Source organism: Palaemon carinicauda, chromosome 1 (assembly GCF_036898095.1).
Source record: "Palaemon carinicauda isolate YSFRI2023 chromosome 1, ASM3689809v2, whole genome shotgun sequence".
NCBI lineage: Eukaryota > Metazoa > Arthropoda > Malacostraca > Decapoda > Palaemonidae > Palaemon > Palaemon carinicauda.
Window position 1 is genome coordinate 180834964 of NC_090725.1, and position 27359 is coordinate 180862322.

At 43.1% G+C, this 27359-nt stretch overlaps 1 protein-coding gene across 1 annotated transcript in view; it reads right to left on the bottom strand.

Annotated features, from left to right (window-relative positions):
* The window catches only part of LOC137652938 (V-type proton ATPase catalytic subunit A-like), a 63750-nt gene that overhangs the window by 1228 nt on the left and 35163 nt on the right, over positions 1-27359 (bottom strand). The window contains exon 4 of the mRNA XM_068386335.1: positions 19539-19769. Within this exon, the coding sequence (XP_068242436.1) occupies positions 19539-19769 (231 nt within the window). The remainder of the gene's footprint in view (positions 1-19538; positions 19770-27359) is intronic.

Genomic DNA, 27359 nt, shown 5'->3' on the forward strand with positions numbered 1-27359 from the left:
CTTGTCCATTAAGGAGCCTGAGGTATCTTAAACCACCTGTTGGGCAGCCACCACAGGACCGAGTGAACGTATCAAGCCTCCTGTGGTTCACGTCTTTGAGGTAATGTACTGTGAATGTGGTTTGTCTTTCCACACACCAGCTTGGTGGACCTGCAACACGGAAAAAGTTGTGTTTGAACGCCAGGGAAGTACTAATTCCCCTGACGTTGTGAGCTCTAAGTCGATGAGCTTGAGGGGGATCTGGAGACATGGCTCTTTCGATTACCTGGCATATCCAGGAGAATACTGTGTTCTTTGTGATCCTCCTATTTACTCTGCCTGAACTAACAAACAGTGATGTTAGTCTGGGCCGTGTTGCTGCAGTGCATTTAACATAGTATCTCAAACTCCTCACTGGGCATAGTAACAATCGATCTGCATCATTGGTTAAAGAACAAACACACAATCAGAAAGGGCCCAAATCTAAGGTACAGCACCCCCGGATTTTGAGTCTTCGTAATAAACTCAGGGACGAATCTGAGAGTCACTTCCCCCAATCCCCTTGAATCAGCGATGTCAGATGAGAGGCCATGAAGTTCACCGACTCTTTTTGGCGAGGCTAAAGAGAGCAGGAACGCCATCGTCAATGTGATATTTCAGTCCGTTGCATGGCGTATTGGCTTGCAGGGAGGCCCTTTAGGGACCTCAGTACGCGAACCACGTTCCAAGGAGGCGGCCTAATCTCAGACTGGGGCAAGTGATCTCTTAACTCCATATGAGTATAAAAAGTTCCAACGAAGAGGAAATATCTCCTCCTTTCAGCCTCAAGGCGAGGCTCAAGGCTGAGCGACAGCCTTCATCACCGATACTGAAAGGAGCTTTTCCTCTCGTAGGTATACAAGAAACTCTGCTATCACTGGAATAGTGGCATCCAGTGGAGAGATTCCTTCCACGACACCAACCACAGAAGACTCTCCACTTGGCCTGGTAGACCAAGGCCGAGGACCTACGCAAGTGTCCGGACATTCATTCAGCAACTTGTTGTGAAAAGCCCTTCTGAGTGAGGAAATGTTGGATAGTCTTCACACGTGAAATCTTCAGTGTCTTGTGGAAGATATTCATGTGTGGCTGTTTGAGTAGATCTGTTCGTGGAGGGAGTTCTCTCGGTCGATCTACGAGTAGTTGCAGGAGGTCTGGGAACAACTCTGCGTGATGCCATAGCGGAGCTGCAAGGGTCATCAAAAGATCTTTGGACGGTCTGGTTTTGTTGAGCAGTCTTCTCATCAGACAAAACGGGGGTAAGGCGTACACGTCAATGATGTCCCACCGTTGTTGGATACATCTTGCTATAGAGCCTGAGGATTAAGAACTGGAGAACAGTAAAGCAGGAGCTTGCTGTTCAGAGGTGTTGCAAACAGGTCTACAGTTAGGGAACCCCAAAAAGTCAGGACTTTGTTGGCTATCTGACAATTCAAAGACCATTCGGAGCCTACTATCCGAGTCGTTCTGCTCAGATTGTCCGCTAGCACATTCCTCTTGCCAAGAATGAAGCGAGCTGATAAGAGCCACCAAATGTTCTTCTGACCATCTGAGGATCTCTACTGCAAGATGGCATTCCACAACTTGGTAACATCTGGAATAGAACTTCTAGAATACTGTGTAGTATTGAGCCTCATGATGGAGAAGGCCTGGCTATTAGAATTAACTGCCTGCCTAGTATTATGAACAGGCTAGAATTGTCCAGGGAGATCTGAATGTAAAGGATGGTCAGAGTTACGAAAAATGTTATGCAACATGCATAATGAACTAATTGAACAATGGTGCCAAAGATTAATATCTAGATCAAGAATAAGAAATTTAATAGACCGTAAGTTTCTGTCCAACAAATTAAGGTGAGAATCAGCAGCTGAACACCAGACAGGAGAACAATACTCAAAACAAGGTAGAATGAAAGAATTAAAACACTTCTTCAGAATACATTGATCACCGACAATCTTGTAAGACTTTCTAAATAAGCCAATGTTTTGTGCAATTGAAGAAGACACAGACCTATCGTGTTTCTCAAAAGTAAATTTGGTGTCGAGAATCACACCTAAAATTTTAAAAGTGTCATACAAATTTAAAGAAACATTATCAATACTGAGATCCGGATGTTGAGGAGCCACCGTCCTTGACCTACTTACAATCATACTTTGAGTTTTGTTAGGATTCAACTTCATACCCAATAATTTGCACCATGCACTAATTTTAGCTAAATCTCTATTAAGGAATTCACCAACCCCAGATCTACATTCAGGGGATGGAATTGATGCAAAGAGAGTAGCATTATCTGCATATGCAATAAGCTTGTTTTCTAGGCCAAACCCCATGTCATGTGTATGTAGTATGAAAAGTAATGGGCCAAGAACACTACCCTGTGGAACACTGGATATCACATTCCTAGACACTATGGTGCCCATCAACAACTCCTCTTTGAGATCTATCACTTAAAAAATCAATAATAATGCTAAGTAATGACCCACCCACTCCCAACAGTTTCAGTTAGAAAACAAGGGCCACATGATTAACACGGTCAAAGGCAGCACTAAAATCAAGGCCAATCATACGAACTTCCTGACCACAATCAAGGGATTTCTGTACAGCATTGGAGATTGTAAGAAGGGCATCACATGTTCCAAGGCCTTTACAAAAACCAAATTGCAAACTAGGGAGTAGATGATTACCTTCAGGAAACCTATTAAGACGTTTTGCCAAAAGACGTTCAAAAACTTTAGATAATATGGGAGTTATGGAAATTGGGCGGTAATCAGTGGGACTTGAGCTACCACAAACACATTTACAGAGAGGAGTAACATTACCAATTCTCCAACAAGTGCTAAAAGCTCCTCTTCTTGCTAACTTGCGCAAAATAACAGATAACTTTGGAGCTAAGAAATCTGCTGTCTTTATAAAAAACAAAGGAAAAATACAATTTGGGTCTACACCTCCATAAGCATCAAGGTCCATCAATAGAGCTTTAATCTCACGAGATCGAAAGGCTAAACTAGTTAGTTTAGCCTCAGGAAAACAAGAATGAGGAAGTTCAAGGCCTACTGCTTCTCCAAATAAGCATGTCTACAATCATCATTGAACCACGGTTTGTCCTTCACTCGGTACCTTAGCACACGAGAAGGGATACGCCTATCAATTATGTTGACTAGATTCTCATTCAAAGGGACAACAGGATCTACACTACTATATAATTGTGACCAATTCAAGCACAAAAGATCATGCAAAATCAAATTCCAGTCTTCTTGGGATTTCATATAAATTTTACAAGAGTATGATATATCAGGGACAGGCTGCTCAGTCTTCACTAATAATGAAATCAAGGCATGATCAGATGTCCCGACTGGGGAACCAACCTTACTAGTTATAATGCCAGGGGAGTCAGTGTATACGAGGTCCAAGCAATTACCAGACCTGTGAGTAGCTTCATTTATGATTTGCTCACAGCCTGATTCAGAGACAAAGTCTAAAGCTCTTAAGCCATGGCGATCGGTAGGAGAGAGAGAACTTAACCACTCCTTATGGTGAGCATTAAAAATCACCAACAAAGACAAAAGAAGCCTTTCTTTCATCTTCTTGTATCTTAGCCATAATGGTAAGAAGACAATCTAAGATAGAATCATCCATGTCTGGATTCCGGTAGATCGAACACAAAAGTTGTTATGCCTGCCACAAACTTTTATTACCTGAATCTCATGACATCCACATTGATAGCAGGACTTATGAGAAGCAGGGTACAGTACTCGGTCCTAATATACACTGCCATTCCCCTGGCCCTAGGGATGGCATCACGTTTCAACATTATTGGCTTCTTAAAACCAGTTATAAGGAGTTCAGATGAGTGCCTCATATTAGAAACCAAAGTTTCTGAGCACAAAAGAATATCATACTGTCTGGAGGCAACTGTAAGGTCTTGGATATTTGCATGAAGACCACGAATATTGCAATACAGAAGACGACATTGACGAAATCTAGGACGTACTGGTCTCGGATTTCGCTCAATGTCTCCAGACAGCATAGGAATTAATAGAAATAAAAAGACACATCATACTTAAAAACTAGATTAACAAGAATTATAACAAAAACAATATGTACAGAATCATAAATAACATGATTGATGATACCCATAGACTATAGTAAAAAGTCGGAAAAACTGGTCAACATGGAGGAGCCGATACACCATGCAAGGCTAAATACCCTCCAGGATAGCCGCTTCAACTGAAGGGAGGACAGTAAGGATGGTTTTGAGAAGAAAAAGAATCAGAAAAAGGAAAAAGATAACCTCTTGATAAACCACCAGGCATCCATGGCCCTTCTATTAAGCCTGCCCAACACACCATTTCAAAAAACAAGCGGAAGAAAAAAAATAATAATAAGATAGAATAGTGTGCCCGAGTGTACCCTCAACAAGAGAACTCTAACCCAAGACAGTGGAAGACCATGGTACAGAGGCTATGGCACTACCCAAGACTAGAGAACAATGGTTTAATTTTGGAGTTTCCTTCTCCTAGAAGAGCTGCTTACCATAGCTAAATAGTCTCTTCTACCCTTACCAAGAGGAAAGAACACTTAAAAAATTGCAGTACAGTAATTAACCCCTTGGCTGAAGAAGTGTTAAGTACAGTGGAACCTCTACATCCGATCGTATCTACATCCGAATTTTCCAACATCCGAAGTAAAATTAGAGCAAATTTTTGACTCTACACCCGAATTTTATTTCGACACACGAAGTAGCAATTTTCGTCGTACCGGTTGTATCCGAATTTTTCGACACGCGAAGTACAATTCGAACACGTTCCGACTCTACACCCGAATGTTTTTTTCGACACCCGAAGTAAACAATACTCGTACGCGTAGTCGGTGCTCATAGCGCCTGAAGTGTTTTTTATTTCCGCCGATAGAAGGCAGCACATCGACCTCGGAGGGACGCTCAATAAGCGCGGCTTGGGTCAGTCCTCTGTTCTCGTCGGCTTCGTGCGGTTGTGCTCTTTGCGTTGTGATATTAACTGTGAATTAATCGTGATTTTTTACGTGCATCCATTAACGATAATTTACGTAAATCATGGGTCCAAAAAGGCTTAGTTTTGCCAGTGGTAGTGGTAGTGGTGAGAAAAGGAAGAAGGAAATGCTTTCTATAGAAATTAAGCAGGAAATTATTGAAAAACATGAGCGTGGCATCCGCGTGAGTGAACTTGCTAAACAGTATGGCCGTAATATGTCGACGATCTCGACAATCCTTAAACAGAAGGAAGCTATTAAAGCAGTGAAACCTTCTAAGGGGATCACTATAATTTCCAAACGCCGTACCCCTATCATAGAAGAGATGGAACGACTTCTACTAGTGTGGATTAAGGATAGAGAGATCGTTGGCGACACCATCACCGAAACCGTTATCTGCGAGAAGGCGCACGCCATCTTTACGGACTTGAAGGAGGAGAGCTCTGTGGGTGATGCTGGGGAGAGTTCAACCGAGCCTTCCTCAGATGATTTCAAGGCATCTCGTGGCTGGTTCGAGAAATTTAAGAAACGGTCCGGGATTCATTCAGTTGTTCGCCACGGAGAGGCTGCTAGTGCGGACACAAAGGCTGCAACTGACTTTGTTAAGAAATTCGAAAATATCGTAAAGGAAGAAGGCTACGTAGAGCAGCAGGTGTTCAATTGTGATGAAACCGGGCTGTTTTGGAAGAAGATGCCGAGTCGAACCTACATCACTGCTGAAGAGAAGAAATTGCCTGGGCATAAGCCAATGAAGGATCGGTTGACTCTTGCTCTATGTGCCAACGCTAGCGGGGACTTTAAAGTCAAGCCCTTGCTTGTTTACCATTCGGAGAACCCTAGGGCCTTTAAAGCACACAACGTCGATAAGGATCAGCTTCATGCTTTCTGGCGATCCAACTCGAAGGCCTGGGTCACTAGGCAATTCTTTGGGCAATGGGTAAACCAAGTTTTCGGTCCTTCTGTGAAGAAGTATCTTCATGAGCAGAAATTGCCTTTAAAGTGCCTGCTATGCCTTGACAATGCACCCGCTCACCCCCCCCGGACTTGAAGATGATATCTTCGATGAATTCAAGTTCATAAAGGTGCTGTATCTTCCACCAAATACCACCTCTATCCTCCAGCCCATGGACCAGCAAGTCATCTCTAATTTTAAGAAGCTGTACACCAAGCACTTATTCAAGCAGTGCTTTAATGTCACGCAACGCACCAGCTTAACTTTGCGTGAATTTTGGAGGGGCCACTTCAATATCGTGCACTGCTTAAAGATCATTGATCAGGCTTGGGTGGGATTAACTCGACGGACCCTCAATTCTGCATGGAAGAAGCTGTGGCCTGATGCAGTTTCTCCCCGACATTTCGAGGGTTTTGACCCCGAACCTGATCCCGTGGTCGGTGCAGCGGAAGCCGTAGAGGAAATAGTCTCCCTTGGCAAGTCCATGGGTCTGGAGGTCGACGCAGATGACGTTACGGAACTCGTCGCCGAACATCACGACGAACTGACGACGGATGAGCTCAAGGAACTCCATGCTATGTCGGAGCACATGAGTGATGACGAGGAAGAGAGCGAGGAGGTAGAACATGTGTTAGGTTCAGCGCAAATAAAAGAGGTGTTAGGAAAATATCAAGACGTGGTCGACTTCATCGACAAATACCATCCAAAGAAATTGCAGGTTTGTCGTGTAGTTTCTCAATTCGATGATGTTTGCCTAACGCACTTTCGAAACATTCTGAAAAGCCGTACGAAGCAATTATCTATCGATGCTTTCTTTAAAAAAACTGCGAAGCGAACTCGCGATGAAGAGGATGTAAGTGAACCGAAGAAAACGGCAAAGAGTGAAGAGGAAGAAAGTGAAACACAGAAAACGGAAAAGAGTGAAGCAAAAGAAATTCAGTCAATTTTAAATGTAAGTGATAGTGATTAAAATTACGTAATCATCAAAAAGAAAAAAAGAAAATGTAAAAAAAAATATAAAATATGAAAATAAAAAAAAAAATAAGCTAAGTTATGTTAAAGTTCACTTAGTGTAAGTTAGAATAAGTTACGGTAGTGTTACGTTTATCGTAGTTAACCTCTCTACCTCCTCGCCGTCCGTCCGTCTCCTCTCTCCTCTCTGCGTAGCGAAGACGAACAACACCTGCGCTGGAGTTTCTAAGGTAAAGTGACGCTAAAAACCCGTTTCTTATTTATCATTTTTTGCTAATTCTTCTTATTTACATGTCTATTCTTCTTATTTACATGTCTATTATCTAATTTAGTGTTCATTATTCTCATGGGAAAGTTATGTGTAGTAGTTTATTAAGAAGTTATCATAGGTTTTTGGGCTCAACCACGGATTAATCCTATTTCAATGTATTCTTATGGGAAAATTCGTTCCGACATCCGATCAATTTCTACATCCGAAGTTGGTTCTGGAACGGATTAAATTCGTATGTAGAGGTTCCACTGCACACTGTTGTCAGGTGTATGAGGAAAGACGAGAATATGTAAAGAATAGGCCAGACTATTCTGTGTAAGTGTAGGCAAAGAAAAAATAAGCCGTGACCAGAGAGAGGGATCCAATGCATTACTGTCTGGCCAGTCAAAGGATTCAATACCTCTCTAGTGGTATTATCTCAAATGGGTGGCTGGTGCCCTGGCCAACCTACTATCTATCTATACTAGGTTACACAAAGGAAATGGTTATTACCTGCAGATAGGTGAGGCCAACTTGCACAGGACCCATGGTGCTGTTACCCAAGGGAGGGGAAAATGAAAGAAAAGAGAAGACCCAATCATTCTTATTCATTCACCCGAGACTAATCCCAGGTAATCCATGCATGCCATCAACCATCTACTACTTGTCCATCAAGGAGCCTGAGGTATTTTCAAACCACTTGCTGTGCAGCCACCACAGGACCAATGGAAAACATTTCCATGTTCCTGTGGGTCACACCTTGCAGGTAGTAACCAGTGAAGGTCATCTGACGCTTTCATACACTGGCTTGCAACACTTGCCACAGAGTAGTTATGCTTAAACACCCGGGATGTGCCTATGGCCCCGACGTCATGAGCTCTAGGTCGGCGAGCAGGACAGGGGTCAGGATTCAGTGCCTGGTCAATGACCCTGCAAATCCATGCTGTGATGGTATTCTTTGTGACTCTCCTCTTGACCTTCCTCATGCTGACAAAGAGTGCCGACACTTAGGGGAAGAGCTGCTGCAATGCATTTAAAGTAATATCTTAAACTCCTCAATGGACAAAGTAACAGTTTATCTGGATCACTGATTAAAGAACTAAGACTCCCAATCCAAAAGGGGAAGAATTTAGGATCCGCTACTCCCGAATTTTGAATCTTGGCAATAAACACGGGGACGAAGCCCAGTGACGTCGTAGGATAGACCATGAAGTTAATTTTAAGACCTATTTAGTTCACTAACTCTCTTTGCCGAAGCCAAAGAGAGTAGGAATACCGTCTTCAAAGAGAGGTGGTGATCTGTTGCCTGGCGTAATGGTTCGTAGGGAGCATCCTTCAGAGACTGAAGGATGCAAACCACTTTACAAGAAGGGCTAACCTGGAACTGAGGGTAAGTGATCTTGCAGCATCGTATGAGGAGAGACAATTCCATTGAAGAGTAAAGATAGACTCCTTTCAGTCTAAAGGCCATGCCTTAATCCTGAGCAATAGCCTTTCACTGCCAAGACCGAGGAGCTTTTTCCCCCGAAGGTATACAAGGAGTTCCACTATTATAGAAATAGTGTCATTGAAGGGAGAGATAACCATTCCGCAACACCAACCATGGAAGACAGCCCACTTCGCCTGGTAGACTGAAGCAGAAAAGCCTCTCTGTGAGAGGAGATGCTGGATAGTCTTCAGGCAGGAAGATGAAGAGAAGCTACTGCCTTGTGAAAGATGTTTGCGTATGGTTGTCTGAGTAGATCTTGTCGTGGAGGGAGTTCTATCGGGAGCTCTATCAGGAGCTTCAAAAGGTCCGAGAACCAATTTGCGTGATGCCATAGCAGAGTTAAGTGTGTCATGAATAAGATGTTGGATTCTCGTCTTATTATTGAGCACCATTTTCATCAGACAAAACGGGGGGAAGGCATACACGTCAATGTTGCCCCACCGTTGTTGGAATGCACCCTGTCACAGAGCCTGAGGGTCTGAACTGGGGAACAGTATAGCGGAAGACTGAAGTTCAGGGACGTCGCGAACAGGTCTACAGTCGGGGATCTCCACAAAGTCGTAATTTTGTTGGCTATCAGATGTTTTAAAGACCATTCGGAGTCTACAATCCAAGTCGCTCTGCTCAGATTGTTTGCGAACTAATAGGGACACCAAATATTCTTCTATCTTAACATCTCTACTGCTAGATGGCATAGGGGATGCGAAAAGGTACCACCTTGTTTGTTTATGTAAGCCACTACTGTGATGTTGTCGCTCATCAGCATCCCAAGTGACTTACCATTAACTACTGGAGAGCTAGAAAGGCTGCTCTCACCTCTAAAAGATTTATTTGCTGGTACCTTTTGGACTCGGACCATAGCCCGGACGCCATCTGGTGCAGCATGTGGGATCCCCACCCTTCTATTGATGTGTCTATATAGCATCAATTCTGGGGGATGGATGACAAGGTACCTCCTTCTGCGGAGGTTCTCTTCCATCACCCACCACTGAAGATCCATCATATGCTCATGTCCCAGGGGAAACAACTATTAGGCTGGTTAGACTTCTCGTCTGAGGAAGGGACTTGCCACCTCCCTCAGCTTGTGTACTTTCTGAAGTAGTTGGTGTCCATCATCATATCCAGGTATACTAGTCTTTGACAGGGGAGCAGTGATGACCTCGAGATTTATCATGATCTCCAGATCTTGACAAAACTCAAGCAGTCTGTCTCTATGTTGAATAAGGGTCGTCACCGAGTCTGCTAGAATCAGCCAATCGTCGTGGTATCTTAGGAGATGAATGGAGATTCAGTGAGTCCAGGATGACACTAGGGCAAACACTCTTGTGAAGACGAGATGCTGTCGAAAGGCCAAAGCACAGCACTTTGAACTGGTATTGGTACGAAGACTCTTCCTTGAAAACGGATGGATTAAGATCTGGAAGCATGCGTCCGAGGCCTTACTGCCTGAAAGACTGTGTCTGCCATCTCCATCTTGAACAGAGTTTGTAGGACAAACTTGTTCAGGTAAGAGATCAATGATTGGTCTCCAGCCTCCAGATGCCTATTTCACATGAGTCAACTGAAGAAGTCTGGGGAACCGTCTAGTACCTCTTGGAGAGTGCCCTTCTCCAACATGGTTTTGACTTCGTCCAGAAGGGCCAGCTCCTTTGCTGATCCCTTTGCATAAGTTCAATGGAATTGGATCCCGAGTCGGTGGAGGGAGAGGTTGTATAAATAGGAAGTGATACCCTACACAAATCACTGAGATTGTCCAGGGAACTGCCTCGTGCTGTAGCCACCTCTGCTAGCAGCGTTGCAGGCATCCCCCAACTGGTGGACAGGTGAGAGGATTGCCCTCCAGAGGGAGCAGCCTCCGATGCTTCCCTTACCACAATTCCCTCCTCTGGAGAGTTTGGAGCCCTTTGGGCCTCTGGCACCTTCTTTAAGGACCCTGCTGTCCTACTAGTCAAGGGTTTGGTGGGCTGCAGCTATTTCTTGGGAGGTGGAGGAGCTTTCCCATAAGGGCTGGTCATCAAGGCCCTGTGAAGGAGGGGTTCCTTAGTGGATTTCCTCCAACATTCAGCCACCCTCTCAACTTCTTCCGCTTTGAAGAGATATTCGGTCAAGAGTGGAGTTCCTGAGCCTGGTCACCTAAGCCTTAGGAACTTGCCTGTGAAACCTTTCAATCACAGCATCTCTTTTCTTTAGAATTGCATTTGCCCACAAGTTAACAACCTGATGGGAAAGGAATTCCAAGGTCTGAGTGCCAGACAAGAAGAAGGTTTCCATGGTTATCCTTGTAGACTCCTTAAACAAATCCTCGGTACATACAAGGTGGCCCACCATTCCCTGCCATAGATCAAGCCCTGAAGCAGTGTGTATGTATGGCATACTTCGTGACTCCTTCCATGTTGAGGATCTCAGATGCCGAAAACAAGGATGAGAGCCCAGGAAGTCCCCCTTGAGAGAGTGTCTATCAAAGGATTTAAAGGATGTGCCAGAAGAGGCTCATCTTTGACCTCGTAATACCTATGTTGAACGAAAGTAGGTGGGAGGAGCTTAGAGGATAAGCCCACGCAAAGCGAGCTTCAGGAACCAGCAAGCTTGAAGAGTCAGCAATCTGGGAAAACGCCTTCTTCCTGGCCACCGTCAAACCCTTTGACGAGGGCAGGGCTGCACTGTTCTTAGGGTGTCTTTGAGTCCCATACATATGGTCAAAGACTGTGTCCTTGCCCTCTTGAGGAGCTGTCTCCAGGTTGGACAACCTATTGATAGCCCTCATGCAGGCTTAGACTTGCCAGAAGATGTACTTCGACTCCTTACACTCTGCCCAGGATCCAGAGAAGAATGGTTCTGCTAACATGCCAACCAAAATAAGACTTTTTCCTTGCAGGTAGTCAAATGAGCCCCTCCCCGCTAGAAATTCCATTGGCCGGTAACGTGCATTTATGAAGTCAGATTTTGTAATTAATTTCTTTTATTAAAACTATTCTCTGCATAAAACTTTTCCAACTTTCACTTTAATGGTAAGTTGACCTACATGGAGCCTGAGTCATCAAAGGTCAGACAACATGAAACTATCCGGTAATATACTGTCGATAAAAACAAAAATCCTTTTCATGTTATATATTATTGTACGGATTCATTTAACAAAACCGGGACAAATAATTTCTCAATATCATTTCAGTATTAATTTGTTGAATTTTTTCAAGCTTCAACACTCATTCTTTTACTTTTTATTAATTACAGTAATCTTATCTATATATTCAATTCTAAAATACAAATAAATAGTAGCAAAGAAATTTCTCATATCTTTGGGAACAACAAACTCAGACAATTCTAATTTATAAACTAGCGACTTGATGCAATCTCTACATATGAGCTACAATAAATCTCTCTCATAATAGCCATATGATACACACACAAAAGCATCAGAAAAAGGACATATAGTCTGCCTCTGTTGATGGTGCTAAGGCAAGAAACTTTAGATTCATTCCATTTTGATGCATTAGCCCATAAATTTGGACATTTTGATAAAAATTTTCTGACAACATATAGTATCTAACAATGCAATGATGGGACTAAGAAATAGACTTTGGAAGTTTGACTACCTCTTTCTCAGTCAGATTCTGTTTTTCTTCCATATCATCCATCATACCTTCACTTTCAATATCAAGTTCATTGAGAATATTCTTCAGCAAAATTCTAGCCAAGCAGAATGCTAGTCAACACATTTCTACTGACAGTTCTTGCTCAGTGATCTGTTTTGCATTAGCAAATGACAACTGCCCATATTAATACATTAAATTCTTCTTTACACTTTGTTGGAGCTTTTTCTCTTAACCGTGCAACTGCTTTCCTCAACAAATAATTTCTTATCGAATTTGAATTGTCAAGTGGGCCATTCATTTGGCACATGTAACCAGAGAAGTGTTCCAAGAAATACGATTTAATCACCTTGTAAGTATGAAATCAATACTATAGAATTTATTATGTATTTCATAAAGTCTTCAAGGGACTTACAATGCAGAATTACTTTTTTTTTTTTTTTTTTTTTTTTTTTTAATTCATACAGAAATTTGAATCTTGAGCTTGCAATTCATTGTTTTCATGGTATCAACTATTTTATGTTGGAATTATTTTCTGCTCCTCGTAATTTATCCCAAAAGCATATTGTGAAACTTTGTCACTAAACATTAAACAAAAATTGATAACATCAAACCATCTATCGACAAGATGAATGAAATTAGCAGTCTATTCTGTCTTCCTCTGACTATACATTTCACTAATGGCAGAACCAGAAACAAAACTATTATTTTGCAACTTCCACCCCAAACTGTTGTCAGCAATAACATCCTTGCAAAAATGCAGAGCAAATCCTAGCATGATCTTGGTTAAGTTCATCAGACCGTCGACATACCTATTTCTAGAAATCTCTTAAACATTCATTTCTTGGAAAACAAAAGAAACGTATGTCTAAATCGACTTTTCCTTTCATATTATGGCAGCAAAAAATTGCACAATTGTTCAGCATGTTTGGACAATATTTAAACAAAGTGTTTAAGCAGGAAAATTTTTTTCAAAGTATCGTTTACCACAAGAAATGTTTGCGAATGCGACATTGTACAAGACAACTGGTATTCACATGCCGGAATCCTAACCATATATTAATACTATTATTACTAGCTACGCTAGTAAAAGCAAGATGCTCTAAGCCCAAGGGCTCAAACAGGGAAAAATAGCTCAGTGATGAAAGGAAGGAAGTTAATAAATAAACAGTATAAGAAGTAATGAAAACTGAAAATAAAGTATTTAAAAAAAATTAACAACATTAAAAGAGATATCTGATATATAAACTATAAAAGGACTTATGCATGCTTGTTCAACATTAAAACATTTGCTGGGAGTTTAAACTTTTGAAGTTCAACTGATTCAACTACCCGATTAGGAAGATCATTCCACAACTTGGTCACAGCTGGGATAAAACTTCCAGAGTACTGTATAGTATTGAGCCTCATGATGGAGAAGGCCTGACTATTAGAATTAACTGCATACCTAGTATTACGAACAGGATGGAACTGTCCGGGAAGATCTGAATGTAAAGGATGGTCAGAATAATAAAAAATCTTATGCAACATGCATAGTGAGCTAATTGAACAATGGTGCCAAAGATTAATATCTAGATCAAGAATAAGAAATTTAATAGACCAAGTTCCTGTCCAACAAATTAAGATGAGAATCAGCAGCTGAAGACCTGACAGGAGAACAATACTTGAAACAAGGTAAAATGAAAGAATTAAAACACTTCAGAATAGATTGATCACCAAAAATCTTGAAAGACTTTCTCAATAAGCCAATTATTTGTGCAATTGAAGAAGACACAGACCTATCGTGTTTCTCAAAAATAAATTTTCTGTCGAGACACACCTAAAATTTTTAAAATGTCATACAAAGTTAAAGAAACATTATCAATGCTGAGATCAAGATGTTAAGGAGCCACGGTCCTTGACCTACTTACAATCATACTTGGAGTTTTGTTAGGATTCAACTTCACACCCCATAATTTGCACCATGTACTAATTTTAGCTAGATCTCTATTAAGGGATTCACCAACCCCAGATCTATATTCAGGAGATGGAATTGATGCAAAGAGAGTAGCATCATCTGCATATGCAACAAGCTTGTTTCCCAAATCAAACCACATGCCATATGTATATAGATGAATATGTATCAAAGACGTCACTAGGGACAGGATATATAATACAAAGAAACCGAAGGACATATTTTGGGTTGCCCTTCAAGCCAAATCTTTAACTTGGATTATTTGCTGTATACGAGCCCGGCCAAGGTTAGGGTCTCACGGGAGTTCACTATCCTAACTGCTCTGGTTCTGACCTGCGCGTTACCAGACACGTTCTTCCCGGGATCCTGACTCTGTCCTTGAGAGATATTCATCATCAGAGTCCAAATATTTATCCACCTCTAAGCTTTCACCCATAGGAGCCTGGAGTGGGTCGAAGTCGTAAACGGAAGACCTATCTTAAGATGATTGCACTACACGAGATCTCTTAGCACTCTCTTGCATGAGAGCTTCCCGTGTCTTAAGTGTCCTTTGGCTCCCTACAGGACGGCAAATACTCTTCCAGCAAAGAAGGTCTGGAGGGTGCCTGCTGTTACTTGGGAGCCTGAACCTCTCTTGCCTGATGTTCTTCTTCCTTTGGAAGTGGTCTGTGGACAGGTCGTAGTTGGGGGGAACTATCTCGATCGGCAACATTCTAAAGTAGGGCACATGAGATCTCGCAAGGAGAGCCTAAGCCAGTGCTAGAACGAGGGTGAAGCAGGGCAGTGTGAGGTGGAGTATGTCTTGGCATCATCCCCTTCTGCCTTGTCCTCATGACAGGTAGTAACTCCCTTGTGTACCTCTTGCATCTCCCTGCAATCTACTAATGGGAGAGAGGGGCATAGATGGTTGCTGGTCCCTGGAGGAAGCAGGTCTTTTCCTGGGGTCAGTAGGAAAGACACAGGAAGAGAAGGAAACAGACTAATATAATGGAATCCTAGGTGTGGAGGCCACAGCAGACCTCTGCCTGGATGTGGCCGGAACACACTTATCATAGCTAGCTTGACGGCATTGATGATGTTATCAAACCAAGATGTCTGTATCCTACAGACGATAGGTCCGTAGTGTCCTTGGGGAGGCATAGAGGTGGAGAGCGCTTCCTCAAAAGGCATTGCTTCGGAATTTGAAACAGGGAAAAATGGAAGAGGAACAGCCATCTGGAGACTCTCCTTAGTAACTTTCCCAGAGAGATCCGGGGAGATAGGCACGGTGTATTTGTTTGGAAGCTCTTTAAAAGCCTTCCGGGAGAAGAATGGCCATCGGCTTGGTACTGTAGATTTCTCTGAAGAAGTTAAGGCCTCTCTGGGAAACTCCTTGCTTGCTGGAGAGCTTGAAATGTTCACATTAGTAAATGAAAAGTGTGCAGAAACATCAATCGGTTAATTGTTGACGAGCGACGAGTTGGAGAGCGCCGAGCTAGATCGTCTAAATGAAGAGCATCACGTTGGCAACAACGTGATGGCGAGCGACGCGTTGGCGAGCGACGGGTCGGCGAGCGACGGGTCGGCGAGCGACGGGTCGGCGAGCGACGGGTCGGCGAGCGACGGGTCGGCGAGCGACGGGTCGGCGAGCGACGGGTCGGCGAGCGACGGGTCGGCGAGTGACGTGTTGGCGAGTGTCGCGTTGGCGAGCGACGCGTTGGCGAGCGACGCGTTGGCGAGCGACGCGTTGGCGAGCGACGCGTTGGCGAGTGACGCGTTGGCGAGCGACGCGTTGGCGAGCGACACGTTGGGGAGTGTTGCATAGGAGATCGCCGCGTTGGAGAGCGACGAGCTGGACAGTGTCGCATAGGAAATTGATAAGGAGCAGAGCGACGAGAAGGAGAGCGATGCACTGTAAAGCATCACGTTGGCGATCGGCGAGCAGGATGACGAGCTGGCGATCGACAAACAGGTTAACAGGTGACAGATGGGCTGGTGAGTGGAGAGGAGGAGAGGAGCATCACGATGATTTGCAAGATGGTGAACAGGGTCAAGGCAAACAGTGAGATGGTGAGAGGTGCACCATAGATCACTGTGCAGGAGAGCATCGTCTGGTAGGAGAGCATCGTCTGGTGGGAGATCGTCTGGTAGCATGAGGCAGTGAACGACGCGGTGAAAGGTCATGTCCTGACGAACTACGGGTAGATGGAGAACGACATTCACAAGGAGACACGTAAACGCGTGATGAATAGCGAGATGGCAAGCGTACAGCTGGAGAGGGACATTAAGCCACAGCAGGAGAACAATGGTCTACAGAGCTTCGAACACACGCAGGAGAGTGATGATCACGAGGAGATCAATGATCATGAGCAGGGGAACGATGAGAAGATTGTCGATCTTGAAAACTGGAGATCTGCCTGAAGGAGGAAGAACGTAGAGGACTATGGTCCCTGGAAGATGAAGAGGTCCGAGGATAGGGGGAGGACTTGTCGTCAGCAGGAGGTCGTCGATAAGAGGGCAAATGGGTGTGCTGATCACGAGGGCGAACTGGACTAGCTGGAACAGGGGAAGAAGAGAGGTGGACCTCACACGCAGCCAGAGCGTCAACAGGAGAAGGATCCCTTTGGGCATCCCACTGCAGAAGTTCAAAAAGGACTTCCTTGGAAGCAGGTCCAACCACACCCAACAACCGCCAAGCCAGCAGAACATCTTAAAAGGGAGAAACGCTCGTCCGAGGGTGGGGTTGAAGGTACTTCTCTGGGTTAAGCAACAACGTCCCCGGGACCCCGAGGTTGCCAAGGAGTTAGATGGTCTACGCTCCTGCTCGACTGTCCCTCAGAAGAAAGGAGCTTTGGGAAGAGATGGGGGGGGGGGGGGCAAGAGAAGAAGTTTGAGGTTTCTTAGACCTTGAAAACCCCGAAAGCGAGGAATCTCTTAAACTTCTTCTTTCACCGGCGCCCAAATTTCTCCCACTGGGAGGCAGATCACTTCCTACTCTCATTGTAGGTGGAACCATGCTCGCAGCAACGTCCTCTGCAGATCAGACACAGAGAAAGGGGGTCGGACCGAGGACATGAAGGCGACGCAAGTGCGCCCCTCAGGCCCTAAACAAGTATGCATGAGGAGTGAAAAGGAGAGCTAATCACATCTGAAAAAGAGAAAGTATGTAAAGCAATGGTCTGTATAGCCAAGTCTTTTAAGGAAGCAGAGAGTGGACACGTCCATTCTCCTCAAGCTAAAAGAAAAAATTGGAGTAGTTCAAGTGATGTGCGAGTGAGCAGGGTAGCTGGCAACCCCCCGGCAACTCCTCTCCCCCCCTCCACTAACTAGTGGTTGGGTGGTTGCCACCTCGCATTAGTTTTAATGGCTAGTCTTCCAGCTTCACTGAAAGATAAGCCCTATTAAATAGCGTAAGGTTTGTTTAGTATTGGAACTAAGAAATAATTGGAGAAAATACAAATTTTTTGTCACCTTTACCAGGTATGTGGATTTATGTAATTATTCAACTGTTGCATGTAATGCATTTTTAGGAAAAATAATGCCACCAGAAGCCTTAAAATGACTCAAAAACCTTAACAAAGATATTTTGGCAAAGAGGGTTTCATCTCTCCTCCACAAGCCTAGATCCTGTCTTATTTATCTAACTCATTGACATCGAAGAGGCTGAAAAAAAATTCTGGCTTTATTGCTAATCCAGTGGCTAAACGTGGTTTTGAAATACTTGACAAATACTGGAAACTTGAAAATGGTACAGTTTCTGAGATGTGATTTGGTAGTCTAGGATCATCAGTGTCTAGGATAATCAGTGTCTAGGATAATCAGTGTCTAGGATAATCAGTTCATACTAGTATTTGCACCAGAAACTGCTCTTCAGGATATAGCATCAAATTGTCATTGCTCATTGTAAGACTCAACGACCCTACCCAAAGCACCTATCAAATATGAAGGGCCTCAACCACTAAACAGAATCACCCTTACAATGGTAGATGTCAAAAAAGAATAAAGGGACTCCGCAAATCCAAGGGACCAGGTCCAGATGATAATCAACCAACAGACCATGGCACTAGAAGATGAGATAACCACCCACTTTTACATAATGTTCCAAATGTCCCGAAAGACAGCCAAAGAAAACAAAGCACCACAAGGATGGATATTAGGCAATGCTCCTCCAATATACAAGAAGGGACCAAAAGAAGAATCTGGTAATTACAGAACTGCGTGTCTAACTTCAAAAGTAAAACATATAGAGAAAAACAATCTACTGATAAATAACCAACAGTTTTAGACAAACAAGATCATGTGTGACAGCTTTGTTGGAATTTTTTTTACAATATGTTCAGCATTTACAACAAAAGTAGGGCAATAGACATCATATACTTTCAAAAGGCTTTTGACCAAGTGCTCCATAAAAGATTATTGTTAAAATTAGAGCACTAGGCATCATTGATGAGCCACCTGAATGGATCAAATATTGGTTAACAAACAGAAAACAGAGTTGTAATCAATGGGAAAGCCTCAGATTGGGCAGCTGTTATAAGTGAAGTACCCCCAAGGATCCATCCTTGGCCCATTACTATTTCTGATTTACATTAATGACATAGATTTAGGATTAACTAGTAGAATAGCCAAATTTGCCAACAATACTAAAATAGGCATAAATACTGCAAAATCAGAAGACATAGAAGCTTAAAAGAAGATTTAATCAAATTGGTAGAATGGTCTAGCAATGGCAAATGCCTTTCAACTGTGGGAAATGCAAAGTTATGTACATAGGTTATAGTTATAGTAACCCCCAAACAGATTACTCACTGCTTGGTAATGAAATAGGCAGTGTGGACCAGGAAGAACAACTTGGTATTATTAGCAAAGTTTTGAAGTACACCAACAGAGAATAAAAGTAAAAAAGAAAGCACAAAAACTAATAGGTTACAGAGAGAAAATTCAAATACAGAAATAAAGAAATTGTACTGCAGCTGTACACATCACTAGTAAGACCCCATCTAGAATATGGAGTACAATCCTAAGTTTCAAATATTCAGGATATAGATAGACTGGAAGCAGTACAAAATAGGGCCACCAAACTAGTCACAACACTAAGGGAATTTGGATATATCCTGAGCATGGAACATTTGAACTCATTTGATCTACAAACTCGATAACTATGGGGACAGCTAATAGAGGCATTGACATTAAAAAAAATACACACATCTACTTTAACCTTAACAAAAATACAGTATATAAGACAGACAAACAAAAACAATAATAAATGTCACATAATAAGTATTAAACTAATAATGATAATCCAAAAATTATGGTAATATCCTAACCTTAACACCAGGATGAGGATGGAACTCCCATTGTTTGGAGCGAGTAAGTGCAGGAGTAGAAACACCCTTTGGGATGTAAATAGATTGTGTGATTTCTCCAATTTCTTGCAGTGGACGCTGGATTCCATCATAGATATTACCCATAATACCAGGGCCAAGTTCAACTGAGAGAGGTTTACCTGTCTTCAGAACAGGATCACCTACTGTAACACCAGATGTGTCCTCATATACCTAAAATAAAGGGGGAAATGCACAATTGTTACACAATAGAATAATCAATATGGAGATGAACATGAAAAATTTTGAGATTACCATTAAACTATTTCAGTCATATAAATAAGTTTTGAAATTTCATCATTTTCATCTTAATTTTCATATAAATCACAAAATTTTGAAGTAATTTGTATTTTTCCTAACTATACAAAAATGAGCCTATTAATAGGAGTATGATTTCACCGAAGCTAGAAACAGCCGTTTGAACTTTTAACAAGGTGGTTCTAGTTGCTGGTGAGTGGAATGACTTTGACCTTAAACCTAGGAGGCAAGTGTAATTTAAAGGATTCTGGTTTGCGTAGTTATGATAAATACAAATTACTTTGTAATTTCTGGTTTGTTCTTACAAAAGCAGAAACTATCATCCCTTAACAGGAGACTTATCATTAGGAGGAGGAATTCCCTAAAACTAAACTTGCTAGTTTAATATACAGGGAAATGTCAAGGCACTTTGGTCCTGCACAAGACTCCTGTCAACCTCCTAACGACCTTAACATGACGAGATCGCAGGTGTAGGGTAGATCCCTACCAGTCACGTGAATGAACCTATTGCATATCTATACTACAGATATGTTATCTGAATGTATGGACATTTATGAGGTAGGGGTTTGCATACATTCCATCCATCATCCCCCCCTCATCTAAGAGGATGGGGGTGATACTTTAATACAAATTTTACTGTAAAGTTACTCGATTGAAAGGCTTACGTGCATCTAGCATCTGTTTCAGCACATAACAGCACTACTGCTGCAATTGAAGGGAGAAGAAGACAGTAGAGGAAAAAGGGCAGACATTTTTACAGCTATGTCATGACCGCTACGATGGACAAAATGCTTCCTCTCCCGTTGTGGGAACCTCAATTCACTTAAAAAACCTTCAAAGCAGCTACTACAGGCCATAGGGTAAAGGTATCCAAAGACTTGTGGGTATACTCGCTTAGATAATGAGCAGTGAAGGTTGTCTGGCACTTCCAGATTACCATCTTCAACACATGGGCCACGAACAGATTCTTACCGATACCCCTGAATTCGTGTGATCATACTTTGGTGGAAGGTGCATCAGTTTGTCTCAGGAAACCAGATCTATTTCATATTCTTGGATATCTTCCTCACAGTTCAGGTGTTGGAGCAAAGTCTTCGGTGCTTAGTCCTGAAGTACCGATTACTCTTCAGGTAGCACCGTAGCATCCTCAGAGGGCAGAAAAGCAGGTCACCTAATCAACGCAAGTCGCTTCTTGTAGAAAAAGGTATGGAGAACTTGAAACTAGAGTTGTGAATAGCTGGGTTCTGGGTCTTGGCCATGAACTTTGAAACAAAAGTGAATGAGACAATCTTCCATCCTTTGGAACGACTCGCGACATAGAAAATGCCATGCAGCTTACCGACTCTCTTTGGCATGGCTAAGCTAGCAAGAGTACAATCTTGAGAGCCACATCCCTAACTGATGCCCTTCTCAAGGACTTTTAAGGGGAGCACTTGAGGGAAACCAGGACTAGATTGATGTCCAATTCCAGTGGCGAGCTGTTTTGTAGGGAAGAACTGTTTGAAGCCCCTCATGAGCTTAGACATTTCCCAGGAAGAGGAAAGGTCTAAACCATTCTGTCTTTAGACCTGGCTTTAAGCTGAGTGATAGCCTTTCACTTCGAAACTGATACAAACTTCTTTCAATGAACATAAGACGAGAAAATCAGAAATTGTTTGCCGAGAGGCTCCAACCAAAAAAGTATTTCTTCTATAACAGCAATTGTAAAAGGTGGTCCTCTTTCCATGGTTGACTTCACACGAGACATCTGAGCAGTGCCTCGCAAAAAGCCTTCCGCTCACAGGAGATGCTAGATAGTTGCCATACTTGAAAGTACAAGGGGATGACACAGAATTGTGGTACCTCTGCAGGTGGGGCTGATAGAGGAGGTTTGGCCACAGGATACCTAGAAAAGGAGCACTGGCAGGTCTGGATACCATTTGGTGTGTGGCCACTTCAGAGCCACCAGGATCATCCTGACACACTGTCATCAGCAGTCTGTTGAGTAATCAGTAAATCAGACAGAAGTGTAGAAGAAATACATGCTAGTAGCATTGCTCGCATTTCCAGCAGGTTGATATGCAAGCACTTCTTCGGTAGACAATGTTCCCTACGATACGTATGTGAATAGCAGCAGCTCCAGAGGCAGAGAGTCAAATGGAACTCCCTGGTGAGGTTTTTGTTGTTCAGCCACTGGGCCAAATTACATGGGGAGATCACTGGTTGCTGACCAGTGATGCTTATTACACCATTGAGGGTCACCTGTGTAGAACAAACTTCTCTCACTTTGAGAAATATCCCATAAAACATTGCCACAGTCAAGTTGTTAGTTCTTGAGTGTGCAGGAATGGCTATGCTTCCTCCTTGAGTCTGTTAATATAATTTCTCAAGGGGAAAACACTCACTGCTGTCATGTCTATCAGCATACCAGAGTATTTCATCCTCTGCTTGGACGTAAAACTGTACTTCTCCCGACACATGATGATCTGGCAAATGGAAATCAATATGCCTCAAACCTGGGCCCACTGCCTCCTGGAGGATGAAAAGATAAGCCAATTGTTTATATACCTCAAAAAGGTAGTTCCCATTTAAATGGGCTCAGGTAGAGACAAGAGTCAACACTTTTGGGAGTGGTAGACAGTTCAAAGCACAGGGATTTCTGCTGGTACACTACTTCCCTGAGAACAAAGCGGAGGAACTTTCTGTTGGACCGATTAATTACAATTGGATATAGCCATTTGCAGGTCCACAGAAAACATGAAGTCCTCTTTCCTGTTGGTGGATTGTAAATACAGGGAGTAATTACCATTTACTTCTTGAAAGGAGTTTATATAATGAGATTGATCAGTGGAGAGAGGTCGAGAACCGGTCTCCACCCCCTGGCGACTTCACCAGGAAGAGTCTGTTGTAAAAGCCTGGAAAACCATCTCGAACGACTTTGAGTGCGTTCTTCATTGCTTTCACCTCTTGACATCCAAGAGAGTAGGAGAGGAACGTCAACAACGAGCGAGAGAGGGGACGGCAAGAGCTGACGAAAGGTAGGCAGTATCTGTCCCAGAGGACTTCCACCACCCAGCCCTCTGGTCCAAGTAGCTGCCACATTGCCCAATGGCTCAATAGGCATTACAAATCGCAGCAGATAGAAATGGGGAACACCGACTTCAGCATCCCCTTCCCCTCAAGACAGGACAGGTCGGGGGCAGAAGGATGGATAGATGTCCGTGCCTTTCTAAACAGAGAAAGTAGCTGGAGGTGCAGATCGGGCTCTGAAGCTTCAGCACTGGCTTCAACGATGTAACAGTGTTTGAAGCTCTGGCTACTTACCTTCAAAGTCACAGGCCCTTTAAAGTAAAAACACGATGGATCAAGAATTAATGGATAGTCGTCTTCCATTTTTCGATTGTCACCGCCACATCACTTCTGCGGAAGAGGACTGCAAATTCCAGCAATGGGGGTTCAAGGATAAGCCACACCTGTCTGGTGAAGCAAGAGGCAACTGCATCCCTCCTCTTCAAGACCCAGTTGGCCAACTAGTTAGCAGATTGAAGCTCCAAGAAAGTCACAGCCTTCACCCCTGAAAGGACTAGGTTCGCTCAATTCTTCAGCATCTTAGGATTTGTCAAATCCTGGGTCATGGCAAAGTAAGCATCTCCCCTTGACCAGTGGTCGACCCAAGAAGTTCCATGGAGGATATACATGTAAGCAGCCTCCAAGGCAGTAGACTTGAGGGCCGAGAACAACATGAGCTCATGTTAGTCTCACTCTGCTGGGGTCCCTGCTGTCAGCACCTATATTGATGGATTAATGGGAACAGGCGATGTCTCTGCTTCTTCCAAAACATAGAAGCTCTGTTGTCGAGATTGTGTAAGGGGACAGAATATTGTTCGAATGTCTGGAGAGCATGTAATTCCTCAGAATGGAGATCTGGGGATTGACCACATCAAGAGCCCCACATGAAAAAACTGACCATCATAGCTCAATAGTGGGTTTAGATTTGAGGGGGGGGTTACAATGCCAATCAATGGCTGTCACCCCTCCTGAGATGGATGACTTAGTAGCCTCCCTGAGGTCTTTGCACACACAAATGAGCGTAATGACTTTGATGGATGTTTACTCTGTTTCAAGACTTTCAGCTTCCAATGGTACAGGACCAGATTTGGGTGCCATAAGGTCAACGATGCACAGAAACTTCTCCGATAAGATGGGGAACTCAACGCATACGAGTGTACGATCCTCTGTAGAGGAAGATTGGATGGACAACCAACTATTGAATTTCTCTTCGGAGACCAAACTACCTCTGGCTCTCGTGCCCTCAGAGCCTTAAGAGGCACTGGGTTCCTAAGGCTCTGAAGGGATAACAGGAGAACATAGCACCGAATGGCGTGTGAGCACATGAAGGGAATGCCAGCTCCAAGGAGAAGAACCTAACCAAGCATCAAGTGAATGCGATAGTACTGCATCTTGGTAGTGGTACAAGTGCTGAGCAATCCTCAGACATCCCTGTTCTGGCTCCGTCTGGCGTGGACGTGTTGGACATCAGCACATTGGTTCCAGGAGACGACGACTTCAGTCAGAAACTGAATTAGTGGAATCTATCTGTCACTAGGCTAAACCAAAATATAACCATTCCATTCCTGTATTTCATCTAAAAATCCAAATTGAATAATCTATGGTTTCATTACTATTTCAAGCTTACAAACAAATAAATTTTAGTTTTTAACTTGGTACAAAATAAGTCATTTAAATTTATGAATACATGTACATACATACTTGTAAATGGTATGTACAAGTTTAAAATTAGCATTTAGAGTATCTCACACACCCTTTTATAACGTCTTAGCAAACCACATTCTCAAATAAGATAAAATAATTTTGTAAAGTTAAACAAGTTATTAAAATCATTTTGCAATAGTACAAAATAAACAAATTTACATTAAATTCACCAATATTTACATTCAATTTGTTTGTTTACATCACACACACAGTTGGCTGGGGATCGTCCGCATCAACGGCTAATTCTGGCTGGTGCTGATGTTTGATATGCCTTTTCATAAGAAACTGGTGCTCTTCTTTTCTTACATGATAGAGAGCACAATTATATCAATACTCTGTTGTTAATAATATGTGAGCATACTCTCGATACTACCGTGACCTTCAGATCAGCTTACAACAAAATCAAAATAAAAACAATCAATAAATCCAGTTGTTAAATTACACCTTAAACTGATAACCTTAAGGTACAGTACAAAAATTATTGAACAAAATTCAGATAACATAAAAATGACAAATACGTAGAAAATTTGTATTTTTCCTAACTATGCAAAGCTTAGCTATTTATTAGGGGTTATACTTTTGGCAGAGCTGAAATGACGAGCCATTAAAATTTAGCGAGGGTTAACTACCCACACCGCTAGTTAGCGGGGGTAGGGGGGGTAGCTTGCTACCATTCCCGTTCACACCCTTGTGATTTAGTCACTTTGCTTGGAGGTAGAACTTCAAGGGGGATAGGGCTGGTGGGCAAGTTTGTATAAATAGCCAAGGTTTGTATATTTAGGAAAAATACAAATTATATACGAATATGTCATTTGTTCCGTAACTGGAATACAAACCACGCTATTTATTAGGGGTGACTCACCCATTAGGAAGGGTGGATGTTCCTGCAAACTGACTTTGCTCGGGGGCTCCTTATCTGAGTATGTTAGTACTTACAAATAAGGGGTCCCTACCCTCGCTAAAACCTTCCTACGCAAGGTCCGCGGCCTACGCAAGCTGTGTGTCGAGACATGCAGAAGTGTGACTGTCTAGGTAAGGTTGTTGCAAGCAGTGAAAAGTTTCTACAAAGGTAGTAAAGCATGTGTTAGGATAGGAAATGAAGTGAGTGATTGGTTTCCGGTGAGAGTGGGGCCGAGACAGGGATGTGTGATGTCGCCATGGTTGTTTAACTTGTATGTTGATGGAGTGGTGAGAGAGGTGAATGCTCGAGTGCTTGGACGAGGATTAAAACTGGTAGACGAGAATGACCATGAATGGGAGGTAAATCAGTTTTTGTTTGCGGATGATACTGTACTGGTTGCAGACACAGAAGAGAAGCTTGGACGATTAGTGAAAGAATTTGGAAGAGAGTGTGAGAGAAGGAAGTTGAGAGTTAATGAGGGTAAGAGTAAGGTTATGAGATGTACGAGAAGGGAAGGTGGTGCAAGGTTGAATGTCATGTTGAATGGAGAGTTACTTGAGGAGGTGGATCAGTTTAAGTACTTGGGGTCTGTTGTTGCAGCAAATGGTGGAGTGGAAGCAGATGTACGTCAAGAGAGTGAATGAAGGTTGCAAAGTGTTGGGGGCAGTTAAGGGAGTAGTAAAAAATAGAGGGTTAGGCATGAATGTAAAGAGTTCTATATGAGAAAGTGATTGTACCAACTGTGATGTATGGATCGGAGTTGTGGGGAATGAAAGTGATGGAGAGACAGAAATTGAATGTGTTTGAGATGAAGTGTCTACGGAGTATGGCTGGTGTATCTCGAGTAGATAGGATTAGGAACGAAGTGGTGAGGGTGAGAACGGGTGTAAGAAATGAGTTAGCAGCTAGAGTGGATATGAATGTGTTGAGGTGGTTTGGCCATGTTGAGAGAATGGAAAATGGCTGTCTGCTAAAGAAGGTGATGAATGCAAGAGTTGATGGGAGAAGTACGAGAGGAAGGCCAAGGTTTGGGTGGATGGATGGAGTCAAGGAAGCTCTGGGTGATAGGAGGATAGATGTGAGCGAGGCAAGAGAGCGTGCTAGAAATAGGAATGAATGGCGAGCGATTGTGACGCAGTTCCGGTAGGCCCTGCTGCTGCCTCCGATGCCTTAGATGACCGTGGAGGTAGCAGCAGTAGGGGATTCAGCATTATGAAGCTTCATCTGTGGTGGATAATGTGGGAGGGTGGGCTGTGACACCCTAGCAGTACCAGCTGAACTCGGTTGAGTCCCTTGTTAGACTGGGAGGAACGTAGAGAATAGAGGTCCCCTTTTTGTTTTTGTTTCTTTATTGATGTCGGCTACCCCCCAAAATTGGGGGAAGTGCCTTGGTATATGTGTGTGTGTGTGTGATGTAGGGAAAACCTGATGTAACCAAGACTTTCCCAATACCACCTCGCCAGGGTATGGGGACGCAACAGTATTAGCTTAATACTAGGTACACAAGGGAGCATGGTTAAACTGCAGTGGTTTGAGGTCAGCTTATGCAGAGAACCCAAGATGCTGCTTTCCCCACGAGAGGGTAGGATGAAGAAAAGAATAAGAGCCAGTCAAATATTTTCATTCACGCAGACTAAAACCGAGTAACAGTGCCCTCAATCTTCTGCTACTTGTCCAATATGGGGCTTGAGGTATACAACCAGCTGTTGTGCAGCCACCACCGGACCGATAGAGATCGTATTGAGTTCCTGTGGGTCACGTCTTGCAGGAGAAAGGTTGTGAAAGTCACCTGGAGCATTCACATCCTTTCTTGTAAAATCTGCGTCACAGAGTAATCTGCTAAGAAGGACCAG